This window comes from Solanum stenotomum, chromosome 4, assembly GCF_019186545.1.
Source record: "Solanum stenotomum isolate F172 chromosome 4, ASM1918654v1, whole genome shotgun sequence".
Lineage (NCBI taxonomy): Eukaryota > Viridiplantae > Streptophyta > Magnoliopsida > Solanales > Solanaceae > Solanum > Solanum stenotomum.
The window spans coordinates 60,287,590-60,304,535 of NC_064285.1; the positions used below are offsets into that span (position 1 = coordinate 60,287,590).

At 30.9% G+C, this 16,946-nt stretch overlaps 2 protein-coding genes across 2 annotated transcripts; both read left to right on the forward strand.

Moving 5' to 3' along the window:
• Positions 1–455: 455 nt before the first annotated feature.
• Positions 456–1,828, forward strand: LOC125862995 (mediator of RNA polymerase II transcription subunit 20a-like). The gene is made up of 5 exons (XM_049543134.1): positions 456–469; positions 563–705; positions 993–1,171; positions 1,290–1,379; positions 1,586–1,828. The coding sequence occupies exons 1-5, from the start codon at positions 456–458 to the stop codon at positions 1,826–1,828; spliced, it is 669 nt and encodes a 222-aa protein (XP_049399091.1).
• Positions 1,829–14,177: 12,349 nt separating this feature from the next.
• LOC125863041 (mediator of RNA polymerase II transcription subunit 20a-like) lies at positions 14,178–15,549 on the forward strand. Its single transcript, XM_049543181.1, has 5 exons — positions 14,178–14,191; positions 14,285–14,427; positions 14,715–14,893; positions 15,012–15,101; positions 15,307–15,549. The coding sequence occupies exons 1-5, from the start codon at positions 14,178–14,180 to the stop codon at positions 15,547–15,549; spliced, it is 669 nt and encodes a 222-aa protein (XP_049399138.1).
• Positions 15,550–16,946: the final 1,397 nt, after the last annotated feature.

Sequence of the window (16,946 nt, forward strand, 5' to 3'; positions counted from 1 at the left end):
GTTTTTCATCCTTCAAAGTATAATTTTTCCTCTTATAAAAAAGGAATATTAATGAAGAGAAATAAATATATAGACTAGATACGATTTGGACAAATAATGATGTTGACCTACATTTTAGGATGAATATTTATTATTCTTTCTTTCTATCTTCAATGCTAATTAGGAAAAAATATTAATTCCACAATAAATTAGAAGGTAAAAGAAATACTATTTTTGATTAACTAATAAGTTGAACCATAAAAGGTAAATTTGTTGAAATTTTAGTAACAAAATCCAAATATGACATGAATTTTATGACTGGATTTTTGTTCAAGGTACTTGTAGACTATAAATACAGTGTTATTCTACTTTATGAGTCATTCTCTTATCTTTTCTTGTATTAGCCCAAGCCTTTTTTGTTTTTGGATGAATTTTTTGTTAAGAGGAAAAAGGAAACTATACTTGCAATTAACAACATGCCGATCAAATGGTAATGGTTTTGAATTCATTAGAAACATAACATTTTTGAAAGATTTTGGTTTGTATGTTTAACTGTACAGTTTGTTACTTTGTTTGTTGTTAGGATTTTGCATTGGCAGCCAAATGCAGGAACAACAATCAATAGTCAAATACTGATAGAAGTAGCTAATTGTGCTGAGAGCATTAATGGTGTTAAAGAAGGAAGATGGAAAAATACTTTTACCTTTTATAAGCCCATACTCAAAGGTATTTCATTACTTTAAAAATTATGTTTGTAAACATTATATAAAAGAATGTCCTTTTTTTTCCTCTCGATGCATTATAAAGAATGAATTTGGGAAGTTTTTCTCCTTTGTAAGTAATCTATAAAAAAGCGAAGAAGTATTGAAATAATTTGGGTCAAGAATAGATCTAAATGTAAGATAATCTATATATCTCACATTTCTAACTTACACATCATGTCATTTTTAAGAGTATTTTTGTGGCTATATACGAGATTTGATTGTTGATTGATTAATTTTTTCTTTTACTAGAACAAGCAAATGCATCGGAATTTCCCCAAAATTTTTTGGGGGTTTCACTTGAAGAACAACCCGACAAGTTTTACATGGCAATTAGTAGGCAACGACTGGTTGTGGAAGCAGAGTCATCAATGCAGACGATAATGGAGAACTTACAATCTTACAGAATGAAGCTTGCTGTTAATTGTGAGGTTTGTATTATTGAGATATGCAAATTATTGTTCTTATTGTAAGTGGATGATACACTTATATAGCACCATCAAGATTTTTGTCTTCACAAATACTCATTAAAATATTTGACTGATATAGGGTCTTCAGTATCGACTTGGTGACTTCCGGCTTCGAGTAGGCAAAGTTGTTCCAATAAATTCTGAGAACTTGAGGGGAGTAGTTATGGAGGTATGCAAATACTTTTAGAGATTTATTCTCAGTTGAAGCTTTTTATGTGGTTAAGCCTTTTTTAAAAAAAACATAGCTATATTGTAATATATTATGTTTTTTTTACTCTTCATGGAGAGGAATTCAATTATTGTACTTTACCTAATTAAAAAAATAAATACTATTATGAGCATGCTTGCCTCATAAGATGTTTGTTTCTTTTGTAGATGGAGTATCTTCCGATTTCCTCATGGGAAACATCACATCTAATTATGAGTGAATTCTTCGAGATATGGAAGGAAACTCTTGGAAAAAGATCATTACCGGGTCATTTTGTGCATGTTGAACCAATTTTTTCAGAGTTTGGCCTCTCTGATCAATACACTTCACAACACACAGTTGTACAATATGCTAGCATCTTGGCTCAAATGACAGCAACATCTCAATCATCACAAGCAACTAGAAATTAGAATGTTTTGCTGACATTATAAGATTTTTCTTTAGCTTCAGAAATGAGTTCTTTATGTTCATTAATTAATTGGGAATATGCACATCAATAGTAAGCAATCTTAAAGCTACTATGATTTCAATTTAGAATTTATACAACAACTTTTTTTTCTTTTTAGTGGGTAATATGAATGTTAAATAATTTCTTTTGTGTGAAAATTTTTACTTGAGATTATATAGACTTTTAAGCCCATATTGCAAGACAAGTAGGGATTTTGAAGCTTCGGAGAGTAGAACTTTTTTGCTCAAAAGGAAATATGGTATATATGTTAGTATTACTTTAAAAAATTAAAGCATTTTAGATCATTCATTTAGAGAAGAATTTACGAAGAAGAAAATTTTATGCTATGAATCCTTTATCATTTTTTATACTATGAAAAATATTTTTTTTCAACCATAATGTCATTACTAAAAAAAAAGGAGGCTCTAACATGCCAATGGGGAGAAAATGAGGTTTTTTGAAGTATTAAGTATTTTAAAGAAAATAGTGGTAGTTTTTGAAGTTTATGTTTAATTTTTTTTAGATAACATAGTGAGAGTTTTTGAAGTATTAAGCATTTGTTGACCAATTTATCAGTTGATAATTTTATGTTCAATTATCTTTGAAGTTTTAGCATTATCGACACATATTAATAAAACATTAAAATCAAATATTCATTATCGATATTAAATTCTGACTAATTTCGTCCTAACAAAGACATAAATTATCATAAATATATAAATTGTAATAACATATTGCAATAACAAAAACAAAATAAACAACATAATGTCATTCGACATTCAAACATCGAAAACTGCGTAAACTCAACATTATTCAAAACTTTCAACTTAAAAAAAAAACTAATATCCTGGAAATATTTTAATATTAAATTATATATTCATTATATTTTATACAAAATACTATGGAAATAACGTAAGTTATTACACCCGACAGAGATAGAGTTACAACACGTAATCCTTTACTTACTAGGACTAGGAATAATAATATTTTATACAAAATTGCTGATTTTGGATCATCAATAGGGTTCGTTGCCGCAAAGATGCTCACCGAGATGTGGGACAGATTAAAGAAAATCAACGTCAGATTTGTGGTCTTGATATGCCTGATGAAGAGTTTACAGACACTGATGTTTCTAAGATGGCTATGATAGGATTTAAGGGATTGTGAAAACATAAACAATCTAAACATTCATAAATCCTATCAATTATTCATGATCGTAGAATTATATGATTTTCACATTAATCTATTACTATAATAAATCAGTCAAGAATACATACCCGAATCAACTATAGTATTTTTCGAGAATCTTGACTTGAATTGAGCAGAAGTCTTTTTCTTTGTTGTTCTTGAGAAGTTGTTTCTCTCTCTTGACTTACACTTTATGAATAACTTTGATGGATAAAACTATTACTTTATGGCTGAGAGAAGACCGTTTAAATAAGAGAGTTTTCAACATTATTCCCACTTTCCATCATGGTGAGTAGTCGAGGTAATGGGTAGTTTTAAAACTACCAAGTAACTCCCCATTTAATGGGTAGTTGGAAGACTTAATGGGTAGCTGAAAGTTACTAAGTAACTTCCCCACTTCTCCACACATATAAGTAATTTTCCCACTTCCCCACTTCTCCACACATATTTAGGATTGAACTTATATTTATTATTAAACCAAAATATAATTAGTGGGCCATAGAAATTTACATTCTCCCACTTGGCGCACGACCTTTAACTTAATGGTTTAATATGCATGTTAATCGTCATGTGCACAATGTTAAATCCAACATCATTCGTCGTTATTAAGTAAATCAACTAATATGAGTCATTGCGGTTGTAGACCATTTTATTTGGCATTGTCACTTCCATGCACTACAATATTAGTCTATTGCCTAACACAACCTATCAAATACATAATGGGTCCACAATAATGCTTAGAATATCTTTATCTAAAACAAAACCTATCATCGTCATTCCCAACATAACGTATACAAGAGAAAACATGTAATAACAGAAACATATATATAGTTGAGCTCAAAGTGGCAATTGCTTAAACATAATAAAATCTTTACAGAAAGTCATTCATTGCTATCAATAAGACCCATTCTTACAACATGTTCAACAAATGTTTTGATCGGTAATCCTTTCATCAAAGGATCAACAATATAAGCTTGGTGCTAATATGTTCAATTGTCACTTTATGTTTATGGACTTCTTCCTTAACTGAAACGTATTCCAATTCCATATGATTGGCACCCTTCGAATACTTATCATTTTTAGAGAAGAAGACTGCTGAAGTATTATCACAATAAATTTTTGAGTGGCTTGGAAATACTATCGACTAGTCCCAAGTCCTGAAATAAAGTTCCGCAGCCAATTAGCCTGAACTATGGCCACAAAGCATGCCACAAACTCAGTTTCCATAGTGGATTCAGCTATTACAGACTGCTTCACACTCTTCCATGATATTGATCCTCCAGCTAACAGGAACAAATATCCAAATGTGGATTTTATTGGATCCACACAACCAACATAATCTGAATCTGAATATCCAATCACATCAAGATGATCAGATTTTCTATAAGTGAGGATGTGATCTTTAGTTCCTTGCAAGTATCGCGACAATTTCTTCGCAGCTTTCCAGTGATCCATTCCTGGATTACTTTGATTACGGCCCAACATTCCTACAACAAAATTGATGTCTGGTCTCGTACATGTTTGGGCATACATTACACTCCCAACTATTTATGCATAAGGAATATCATTCATTTGCTTATGTTCCAATTCATTCTTTGGACATTGATTGAGACTAAATTTATCTTCTTTTTGAATTGGAACGGGACTTGATGAGCATTTTTCCAAAATGAATTCTCTCTAACACTTCATTAATATAGGCTTTCTGATACAAACCTAATAATCCTTGTGATCTATTTGTATCCCAATCACATAGGATACCTCTCTCATATCTTTCATTTCAAAATTGTTAGAGAGATATCTCTTGGTATCATGCAACAAACCAAGATCATTAGTAGCAAGCAAGATGTCATCAATGTACAAGACTAACATAATAAACTTACTCCCACTAACCTTCAGATTTATACACTGGCCAACAATGTTTTCCTTAAATCCAAAGGTTACAATAGTTTCATTAAACTTAAGATATGTCGGGAAGCTTGTTTAAGTCCGTATATTGACTTCTTAAGTTTACACACCATGTATTCCTTTCCTTTACTAGAAAACCCCTCACATTGATTCATATAAACTTCTTCCTCCAAATTTCCATTTAAAAAGGTTGTTTTCAAATCCATTTTATGTAGCTCTAAGTCATAAAGAGCTACTAAAGCCATTATAATTTTGAGTGAATCCTTTTGAGTGAAACCTTTTGCAATAAGTCTGGCCTTGTGATGTTCGATGTTGCCAGTTGAGTCACGTTTGGTATTAAAGATCCATTTACACCTAACTCTTTTACAACCTTCTGGTAATTCAACAAGGTCCCACACTTCATTTTGTTCCATATTTCAACACATCTTTCATAGCATTTATCCATATATCATAATTATTACTTTCAATAGCTTGTGAAAATGAAACTGGATCATTATCAATTCCCAAGTCAATTTCTGACTCGTGTAAATATACCAATTAGTCATCAGAAATAGCATATCTCTTTTGTCTTTGATATTTTCTTAATGCTACTTCTTGTGGTACATCTACTGCAGGTTCATTATTATCGCTTCATTGAGATTAACAGGAGCATCGATTTGTTGTTCTTGGTGATTGCTAGATTGTACAATAACTTTTGGAACAACATCTTTAAATGAAGTAAAAAGTAGAGGAACTCTTACCCTAACTTCTTTAATTTTCACTTTACGTGGTTCTTCACTCCCACTAACTTTACTATTCTCAATGAATCTAGCATTTCTAGTTTCAACTATTCTTGTACTATGATTAGGACAGTAAAATCTATACCTTTTTGATTTTTCTGGATAACCCATGAAGAAACCACTAATTGTTCTTGAATCTAGTTTCTTTTCTAGTGGGTTATAAACTCTAACTTCTGTCGGGCAACCCCAAACATACAGTGCCTTAACTAGGTTTCCTACCAGTCCACAGTTCAAAAGGAGTCGTTGGAACTGATTTTTCTAGGAATCCTATTAAGTAAGTAAACGACAGTTCTTAAAGCATACATCCACAATGAAAGAGGTAAAGATGAATTACTTAACATACTCCTAACCATGTCCATTAATGTACGATTACGCCTTTCTGCTATACCATTTTGTTGTGGTGTTCCAAGCATTGTGTATTGAGCACATATGTCATGCTTTTCGAGGAATTTGGCAAACGGACCTTGGTGTTGTCCATTTTCATCATATCTTCCATAATATTCACCACCTTTATCTGACCTGATTATTTTCACCTTTCTATCTAGTTGTCTTTCAACCTCAGTAATAAAGACCTCTAAGGCATTTATCACTTGAGATTTTTCAAGCAACAAATCGACATACCCATAACATGAAAAGTCGTCAATAAAAGTGATAAAATATTTTTCTTTACTGAAAGATGCAATATCAAAGGACCACATTTATCAGTATGTAGAATTTCAAGAAGCTGTGTGCTTCTTGTGGCTCTTTTCTTTGTATGTCTTGTTTGTTTTCCTTTAATACAATCCACACAAATGTTAAGGTCTGTAAAATTCAAATTTGAAAGAATTTCATTCTTAATTAATCTTTCCAATCTTTCTTTGGATATGTGACCTAAACGTTTGTGCCATAAGAAAGCAGATTGTTCATTCACCAAACTTCGTTTGGTTCCAGTATTATGATGCAGAGTTAAGAGTGTTTCGGCAAATAGTTTATCAAGATTTAGTTTGTATAAGTTATCACAAAGAGTACCAGTACCAATGAGATAATTACGTTTAAACAAACTAAAACTTCCATTACCGAAATTAAAAGAGTATCCAGTCTTATCTAACTTACACAAAGAAATTAAATTTCTTGAAAGAGAAGGTATATAACAAGTTTCAAGTAAATCTAAGTGACGCCCAATATTAATGATCAAATGGTAAGTCTCTATAGCTTTAGCTGAAGCCTTCACTCTATTCCCCATATACACATATCTTTCATTCTGGTTTATAGTTTGTGTTGTAAGGAATACCTGCATCGTATTAGAAAATGAGCAGTACAACCAGAGTCAATCCACCAAGTATTATAAGGAACTTCAATTAGATTTGATTCGAGACATATAAAAACACTAGGCTTACCTATGTTCTTGAGCCATGCCTTAAATTTCAGTTAATCTTTCTGAAAGTGTCCAGATTTTCCACATAAACGACGCTTATCATTCTTGTGTTCCTTCTTACGTACTTGAGAGGAGGACCCATTAACATTGGTGCCTTTGTTTTTCCTTAACATGTTTCTTTCCTTTCTTTCCAGCTCCTTGATGACTTACAAAGTTGATGGAGTCAGTTCCTTGATTCTTGAGCCTTACTTCCTCCTGAACCAACATTTCATACAATTCATGCACGTTCCATTTGTCTTTCATGGTGTTGTAGTTCATTTGGAAAGGGCCATACTCAGACGATAATGAGATGATGATGAATTGTACAAGGAAATTTTTTTCCACTTCCATTCTCAAAGACTTAAGTCTTGCTGCTACATCTGTCATTTCAATGAATGCTTATGCATGGTACGTGAACCATCAAACTTCATGGTGGTCAAAGTACCCATTAGTGTCCCAACAATAGAATTATCAGTAGTTTGAGAGGATTCTTTCACTAATTTCAGAATTTTTATTGCATTTTCAGTTTTGGGAAGGGTAGTCTTAATGTTGCCCGCAATATTCATTCGCATAAACATTATGGCTAATATGTTAGATCAATCCCAATGCTTATAATATGACCTTTCTTCAATACTGCTAGTTTCAGTAATAACAGTTGGCTTCTCAGTGTAAAGTGCAACATCAAGATCTAAAACTCTGAGATGGAATTTGATCTATTCGCACCAATCTGAGAGATTAAGACCGTTAAAGGTCGTAACAAGGCAGAGTGTGAATGAAGAGCAAATGCTGCAAATATAATATGCTCATTTGTTAGTACTTTGAGTTATGAATTTTAAACATACTATCAAATTCAGAAATGGTTTATAAATTCTTAAATGTATATTGATGTCCTCCTTTGGGCGAAACATCAAAATACAACTTTAGACATAATGATATTTAAATGTGAATTTAACGTATTTCAATAATTTTTAATGTGTCAATCAATAATATTTATTATCTTTGGATATATAAATAAACCTAACGACACATCTAAATTATCTCCTTAATGTTCAATGGTTATAAAAATAAATAATCCACCTTTGGGTGATCCATAAATATCTTATAACCAAAAACTTCAATATATCTATCGGTTACAAGCATCAAAATAATGGATAATTGAATATACGTTTAATCATTATTATTTTGAATTAATTCTTCAAAGATTAGACCACTTTGATGATTAACTAATCTCATATACATAATTCCAAAATAAAATACATCATAATAGTGAATAATTATTTCCCTTAATACTAAACACCTTTATATGGAAAAATTAGTACAATAATAAGGGATAATAACATTATTCATATGTGAATCATTATATATACAGTGATGCTATAAAGCAAAACAAATTATGGATCAACACGTCACTATTTAATTCACACGAGTTCTTTTGAAGGTCATTACTAAAAAAATGTTTTTTTAATTTAAAAGAAAAGAATAAGTGTTCTAATACAAATTCAAGTTTTCAGTGAGTGAAACTCAACTACTCAAAACATAATAATTTGAATCTGGACCAGCCATACAATTAATTCAATACCCATTATTGTTTTCAAATAAAGAAAACATTAGTTCTATGAAAAATCACTAGTTCTTAAACCTGGCTTTGATACCACATGTTAGGATTTAAGGGATTATGAAAACATAAACAATCTAAACATTCATAAATCCTATCAATTGTTCATGATCGTAGAACTATATGATTTTTACATAAATCTATTAATTTAATAAATCAGTTAAGAAGTCATACCCGAATCAGGCATAGTGTTTTTCGAGAATCTTGACTTGAATTGAGCGAAAGTCTTTTTCTTTGTTGGTCTTGAGAAGTTGTTTCTCTTTCTTGCCTTACATGTTATGAATAACTTTGATGGATAAGACTATTACTTTATGGCAGAGAAAGGACCCTTTAAATAAGAGAGTTTTTAACATTATTCCACTTTCCTTCATGGTGAGTAGTGGAGGTAATGTGTAGTTTTAAAACTACCAAGTAACTATGCATTTCTTTTGTTCTTGATATACATGACTCAGTCTTGAATGTGTCATTATCAGTATAATAATGTGCATTCCAGTTTGCATGTTAGTTTTGAGCTATCTAATATATCATAGAATTCAGTCTTAATGTGTTGATCATTTAATCTATTGGGAGTAGCGTAATACCGAGTTGGACTAAGGTCAGTCACCCATATAGTCCTAGAACTACGAGTCACGTAGGTTGTAAGTCTCCTCTATGGGCATTATTTTAGTTATCCCGAAAACATGCCTCTACACCTTTGGGCGGGTGTATTCGGTCCTTTCGATAGGGCGTATACATCGGAATCCACATTTTGCTAATGTGGTTTTATTATCGGTTATTAGTAGCTCCCACAATTAAGTCAAACTCCATTGCATTGACCATATGTCAATATAGTCAATATTCTGTCTTATCATGTTATCATTTGGTTATTGCATTTAGTTAGTTCAGTATCTATATAATATTCAAATTATGTTCTTGCTTTATTGCTTGTTCAGTTATATGCTTATTTCAGCTTTATTCTATCCTACATACTCAGTACCTTTTAAGTATTGATGCATACTCTGCACTACATCTTCTCATGATGTATGTTCAAGTTCTCAGCACCTAGATCACACTTAGATCGGTTCCCAATCTTCAGTTCAGCAACATCAGTGGTGAGTCCTCATTCTTCGAGGACTAGTGACATGTTTGTCTTTATCGCTTTTAGTCTTTAGTTGCAGTTTTGCTAGATCTAGTTGGGGAATGTCCCAATATTTTTAGTCAGTTTAGAGACTTATTTCAAACATAGTTAGATTCTGCTTAGTATTTGAGTTTGATATTTCTTTTATATTAAAACTCTCAGATTTGATATATTCAGTTTAGTATGTGGGTATTCCCCATCACTTTCATTTTCATGATTTAGCTTCTGTATCAATTATTATATTTCTTAGTATATTCATGTCATGCCATCAGGGTTAGCTTGGGGTCACTTGTGATCCTAGGTCCCGTGTATGCGTCTTGAGGGTAGCTCGGGGCTTGACAAACTTGGTATCAGAGCATTAGGTTTAAGAGTCCTAGGATGTCTGAAAAGCCGCACTAAGTAGAGTCCTTTTCATGGGTGTGAAGTGCACCACATCTAATGAGAGGGAGGCTACAAAGTGTTTTAGGAAAAATCTTCATTTTCTTGTTACTCTTATCGTTCGTAAAGTATGATCTAATTCCGTTCTAACTCGATGTTTTACGTTTCAGTGATCATGCCTCCTCGCAGAGCTAACGCTAGGAATGCGAATGTCAGGAACTCAAACGCAACTCCTCTAGTCCCAGATCAAGAAGTTTCGAATGCAGAATTTTAGAACGCCATTTAGATGTTGGCTCAGAGTGTCATTGCCAACCAAAACAATCAACGGACTCCAGTTTCAGCAACTGCTAATGTTGGATCCACTACAGCTGGAGTGTGAGATTTTGTTAGGATTAATCCGCCAGATTTCTTAGGATTGCAGGTTGGTGAGGATCTCCAAAACTTCATTGATGAGACCAAGAAGATCTTTGAAGTGATGCAGGTAACTAGGAATGATCGGGTTGAGTTTGCATCTTACCAACCTAAAAAACATTTCTAGAAACAGAAATGGAACATTTCTAGAAACATTTCTTTTAAGATTGAACCTCTTAAAAGAAAATGATAAATCCTAAAAAGTAAGAAGAAGAGGAGAATCAGAAAAGGAATCTACAATAGTAGGAAATAAATACTCATTCTCAAATAAAAAAACATATCTAGAAACATGAAATTTGTGAGAACATGGATCATAGCAAATAAAACTTTTTTGTGAAGTACTATAGCCCATAAAAGCAGATTTAGTAGACTGTAAAGAAAGTTTATTGTGTTGTGAAGGAGGTAAATGCACAAAGAAAATACAACCATATGTATGAAAATCACTATAGTTAGGATTTTAATTATAGGGACGAAATATGGAGACTCAAGATTTAGCACTTTAGATGGAAGTCTATTAATTAAATAGACAGTAGTAGACGAAGCTTACATCTAATATTTAGATGGTAGAGAGGACTCAATCAATAATGTACGAGTGACATCTAAAAGATGACAATTTTTACACTCAGCAACTCCATTTTATTGTGTTGTATATCTGTAAGAGCATTGTGAGACAATTCCTTTGTCAAGAAAGACTTTTTGAATTCATAAGATATATATTTTCCACCAGAATCAGATCTTAATAATTTGATGCTCGTAGAAAACTGAGTCTCAATGTAAGCCAAAATTGTCTTGAACATGGAGAATACCTCACATTTGGATCGAAGAAAATACACCCATGTAAACCGAATATAATTATCTATGAATGTCACAAATTATTTGAAATGAGAATGAGAAATAATTGGTGAAATGCCCCAAACATCACTATGGAATGACATCAAAACGCCTTGTAGCACGACTACCAAAATTAGAAAAATGAAGAGTTTTACTTTTGCCTAATTTAAAAGTAGAACAATCAATGGAAGCAGCTGAAAATTTATTTTTCTATACCAATAAACTAGAATTTAATAAATTAAACAACACAACAAAATTTAGATGTCCTAGACGCTTATGCCAAACCTCAGTCTTACTAGCAGTAGAAGTACAAGCAAAAGATAAAACAAGAGTAATGAAAAACTGTCTAGGAAACAATCGTTCAACTTTAGGGGCCTTCGCGATTATCGTCTTCTACACTTGATCCTGCACAAACCAACCATTTTGAGAAAAATGCACATCACAATTGTTATCTACCAAATGTCTAGCTGAAATAAGACTAGTTGAGAGCTTTGATGAAATAAAAACATTCTTGAAAGTTGGAGTAATGTCTCCGACCTTGGTAGTGGATAAATTACCACCGTTGACAATCTGTATTTGTGATTGACCTTGATACTTACGAACATGTTTTAGGGTGCTCATTTAGATGGTCATATGATTGAAAGCACCCGAATTAACAATCCAAAAATTAGATGTAACATCATTACCTTGTTATACCAGTGCTGAAAGAATGACACTATCATTTGTTGTACCATTTTAGAAGTAAGAACTTGTCCTGAAGATGAGTTATCAGTAGTGATGAAATTATTTATCCCAATTTGAAAAGCACTGACCCTACGATTTTTAGGGCGCGTAGAATATTCTTTGATAATGTGTCCTTGTTATTTACAATAATTACAGAACTTCTTGCTACAATTGCTAGCGATATGACCATATTTCTTTGCAACTGTAGCATTGATGTGTTCTAGTCATATCCATGTCCTTTCCTTTACCTTGAGCAAAAAATACAACAATGACATCATTTTCAATATAACAAGAGATAAATTATTTTCTTTGGAGTTCATCACCTTACAATAAGTTCTTGATAATAAAAATAATATTCATCAATATGTAAGTTCAAACAATGAATGTGGAATGCCTAAAATGCTACCGAACTTGAAATTGAGGCCTTCTACATTTTCCCATTTTTCCACACACAAAAAAAGTTCAACAACTTATTGTCTTTGGTATTACTAATTTCTTTGATTGGTTTATGCCATTCGTTCTTTTGTACAAAGAATTAGTTTTAATATATAATTTTTTGACAATATTTAGGGTCTTTCAAGGCATTTTAATAGTAGCACCACTTAATAGTATTTTTTGCCAAACACATCAACTTTTTATTATCGGTTTCATCACCTCTATCCAAACTTGTAACAATTTATTTATAAAATTAATTTTCGCACTAAATTTACATGTTTTTTAATTTATAGTTAGCTAATCCAAACATGCTCTTTGTATGATTTTGAAGCTGAATGATCATAGATTAGTTTATCTGCACTTCATCCTCATCCTGCCTGGTTGATCTTTCACTAGCCAGGATTAAGAGAAAACTTATAAATAGACAATTAAATAAGTAAATTCTTTTAATTACAATAAAACAGTGTACGTAACACTCCTAATGCGATAGATCATGTGGAAAAACTATTGAATATCTTGGGTACTATACAAATTCTTATAGTTGACATTGTTGACAAATTTTACGTGTACCATTTTTCTTATTAAAAAATAAAATCAATTTTTTTAAAAATAGTAACTTAAGTCGGAAATTTGTAATTAAAAGCATGTAAGGTAGATAAGAATTTTGGATAGAAATTATTTGACTCCTAAAATAGAATTGTGTTATATAGGATGAAATAAAGATAGTATATACTTTATTTTACTATAAACGATTCATATTTGTGCATGAATGTTTTGACTTGTTTGATCCTTCAAAACATCTTTTTTTAATTGATATATTAATTAATAAAACTAAATATATAATCTAGATACCATTCTAAGAAAATTTTATTCAGAACTAAATTTAAGGATAAATATTTATTATTATTCTATTTCTATCTGTGAGGAAGATTAAGAAAAACTGTTGATTTTACAAGGAATGAAAATACTATTTTAATTACCTAATAAGTATAAAAGAAATATTGTATCATATAAACTGAAATAAATATAGTACATACTTTATTTTAATAAAACTAATTCCTATTCGTGAATGAAATCTTTGATTTGTTTTTCATCCTTCAAAGCATAATTTTTCCTCTTATAAAAAAGGTATATTAATGAAGAGAAATAAATATATAGACTAGATACGATTTGGACAAAATATGATGTTGACCTACATTTTAGGATGAATATTTATTATTCTTTCTTTCTATCTTCAATGCTAATTAGGAAAAAATATTAATTCCACAATAAATTAGAAGGTAAAAGAAATACAATTTTAATTATCTAATAAGTTTAACCATAAAAGGTAAATTTGTTGAAATTTTAGTAACAAAATCCAAATATTACATGAATCAAGTTACTTGTCAACTATAAATACAGTGTTATTCTTTCAAACACTTTCAACTACTTTAAGATTCATTCTCTTAGCTTTCCTTGTATTAGCCCAAGCCTTTTTTCTTTTTGGATGAATTTTTTGTTAAGAGGAAAAAGGAAACTGTACTTGCAATCAACAACATGCCGATCAAATGGTAACGATTTTGAATTCATTAGAAACATAACATTTTTGAAATATTTTGGTTTGTATGTTTAAGTTTACAGTTTTTTACTTTGTTTGTTGTTAGGATTTTGCATTGGCAGCCAAATGCAGGAACAACAATCAATAGTCAAATACTGATAGAAGTAGCTAATTGTGCTGAGAGCATTAATGGTGTTAAAGAAGGAAGATGGAAAAATACTTTTACCTTTTATAAGCCCATACTCAAAGGTATTTCACTACTTAATAAATCATGTTTGTAAACATTATATAAAGGAATGACCTTTTTTTTCCTCTCGATGCATTATAAAGAATGAATTTGGGAAGTTTTTCTCCTTTGTAAGTAATCTATAAAAAAGCGAAGAAGTATTGAAATAATTTGGGTCAAGAATAGATCTAAATGTAAGATAATCTATATATCTCGCATTTCTAACTTACACATCATGTCATTTTTAAGAGTATTTTTGTGGCCATATACGAGATTTGATTGTTAATTGATTAATTTTTTCTTTTACTAGAACAAGCAAATGCATCGGAATTTCCCCAAAATTTTTTGGGGGTTTCACTTCAAGAACAACCCGACAAGTTTTATATGGCAATTAGTAGGCAACGACTGGTTGTGGAAGCAGAGTCATCAATGCAGACAATAATGGAGAACTTACAATCTTATAGAATGAAGCTTGCTGTTAATTGTGAGGTTTGTATTATTGAGATATGCAAATTATTGTTCTTATTGTAAGTGGATGATATACTTATATAGCACCATCAAGATTTTTGTTTTCACAAATACTCATTAAAATATTTGACTGATATAGGGTCTTCAGTATCAACTTGGTGACTTCCGGCTTCGAGTAGGCAAAGTTGTTCCAATCAATTCTGAGAACTTGAGGGGAATAGTTATGGAGGTATGCAAATAATTTTAGAGATTTATTCTCAGTTGAAGCTTTTTATGTGGTTAAGCCTTTTAAAAAAAAACATAGCTATGTTGTAATATATTATGTTTTTTTTACTCTTCATGGAGAGGAATTCAATTAATGTACTTTACCTAATTAAAAAAATAAATACTATTATGAGCATGCTTGCCTCATAAGATGTTTGTTTCTTTTGTAGATGGAGTATCTTCCGATTTCCTCACGGGAAACATCACATCTAATTATGAGTGAATTCTTCGAGATATGGAAGGAAACTCTTGGAAAAAGATCATTACCGGGTCATTTTTTGCATGTTGAACCAAATTTTTCAGAGTTTGGCCTCTCTGATCAATACACTTCACAACACACAGTTATACAATATGCTAGCATCTTGGCTCAAATGGCAGCAACATCTCAATCATCACAAGCAACTAGAAATTAGAATGTTTTGCTGACATTATAAGATTTTTCTTTAGCTTCAGAAATGAGTTCTTTATGTTCATTAATTAATTGGGAATATGCACATCAATAGTAAGCAATCTTAAAGCTACTACGATTTCAATTTAGAATTTATACAGCTACTTTTTTTTTTCATTTTAGTGGGTAATATGAATGTTAAATAATTTCTTTTGTGTGAAAAATTGTACTTAAGATTATATAGTCTTTTAAGCCCATATTGCAAGACAAGTAGGGATTTTGAAGCTTTGGAGAGTAGAACTTTTTTGCTCAAAAGGAAATATGGTATATATGTTAATATTACTTTAAAAAATTAAAGCATTTTAGATCATTCATTTAGAGAAGAATTTACGAAGAAGAAAATTTTATGCTATGAATCCTTTATCATTTTTTATACTTTTTTTTTTCAACCATAATGCCATTACTAAAAAAAAGGAGGCTCTAACATGCCAATGGGGGAGAAAATGAGGTTTTTGAAGTATTAAGTATTTTTAGAGAAAATATTGATAGTTTTTGAAATTTTTTTTAGAGAACATAGTGAGAGTTTTTGAAGTATTAAGCATTTGTTGACCAATTTATCAGTTGATAATTTTATGTTCAATTATCTTTGAAGTTTTAGCATTATCGACACATATTAACAAAATATTAAAATCAAATATTCAACATCGATATTAGAGTATGACTAATTTTATCCTAACAAAGAAATAAATTATCATAAATATATAAATTGTAATAATAAATTGCAATAACAAAAACAAAAGAAACAACATAATGTCATTCGACATTCAAACATCGAAAACTGCGTAAACTCAACAATATTCAAAACTTTCAACATAAAATAAAAAACTAATATCGTGGAAATATTTTAATATTAAATTATATATTCATTATATTTTATACAAAATACTATGGAAATAACGTAAGTTATTACACCCGACAGAGATAGAGTTACTACACGTAATCCTTTACTTACTAGGACTAGGAATAATAATATTTTATACAAAAATTGCTGATTTTGGATCATCCATAGGGTTCGTTGCCGCAAAGATGCTCACCAAGATGTGGGACAGATTAAAGAATATCAACGTCAGATTTGTGGTCTTGATATGCCTGATGAAGATGGCTATGTTAGGATTTGGGATTGTGAAAACATAAACAATTTAAATATTCATAAATCCTATCAATTATTCATGATCATAGAACTATATGATTTTCACATAAATCTATTACTATAATAAATCAGTTAAGAATACATACCCGAATCAGGCATAGTGTGTTTTGAGAATCTTGACTTGAATTGAGCGAAAATCTTTTTCTTTGTTGTTCTTGAGAAGTTGTTTCTCTCTCTTACCTTACACTTTATGAATAGCTTTGATGCATAAG

Coding starts and splice junctions, on each gene's coding strand:
- LOC125862995 (XM_049543134.1), top strand. Junction 706..992: donor TTATAAGCCCATACTCAAAG/GTATTTCATTAC, acceptor TTCTTTTACTAG/AACAAGCAAATGCATCGGAA. Junction 1,172..1,289: donor AGCTTGCTGTTAATTGTGAG/GTTTGTATTATT, acceptor TGACTGATATAG/GGTCTTCAGTATCGACTTGG.
- LOC125863041 (XM_049543181.1), top strand. Junction 14,894..15,011: donor AGCTTGCTGTTAATTGTGAG/GTTTGTATTATT, acceptor TGACTGATATAG/GGTCTTCAGTATCAACTTGG. Junction 15,102..15,306: donor TGAGGGGAATAGTTATGGAG/GTATGCAAATAA, acceptor TTTCTTTTGTAG/ATGGAGTATCTTCCGATTTC.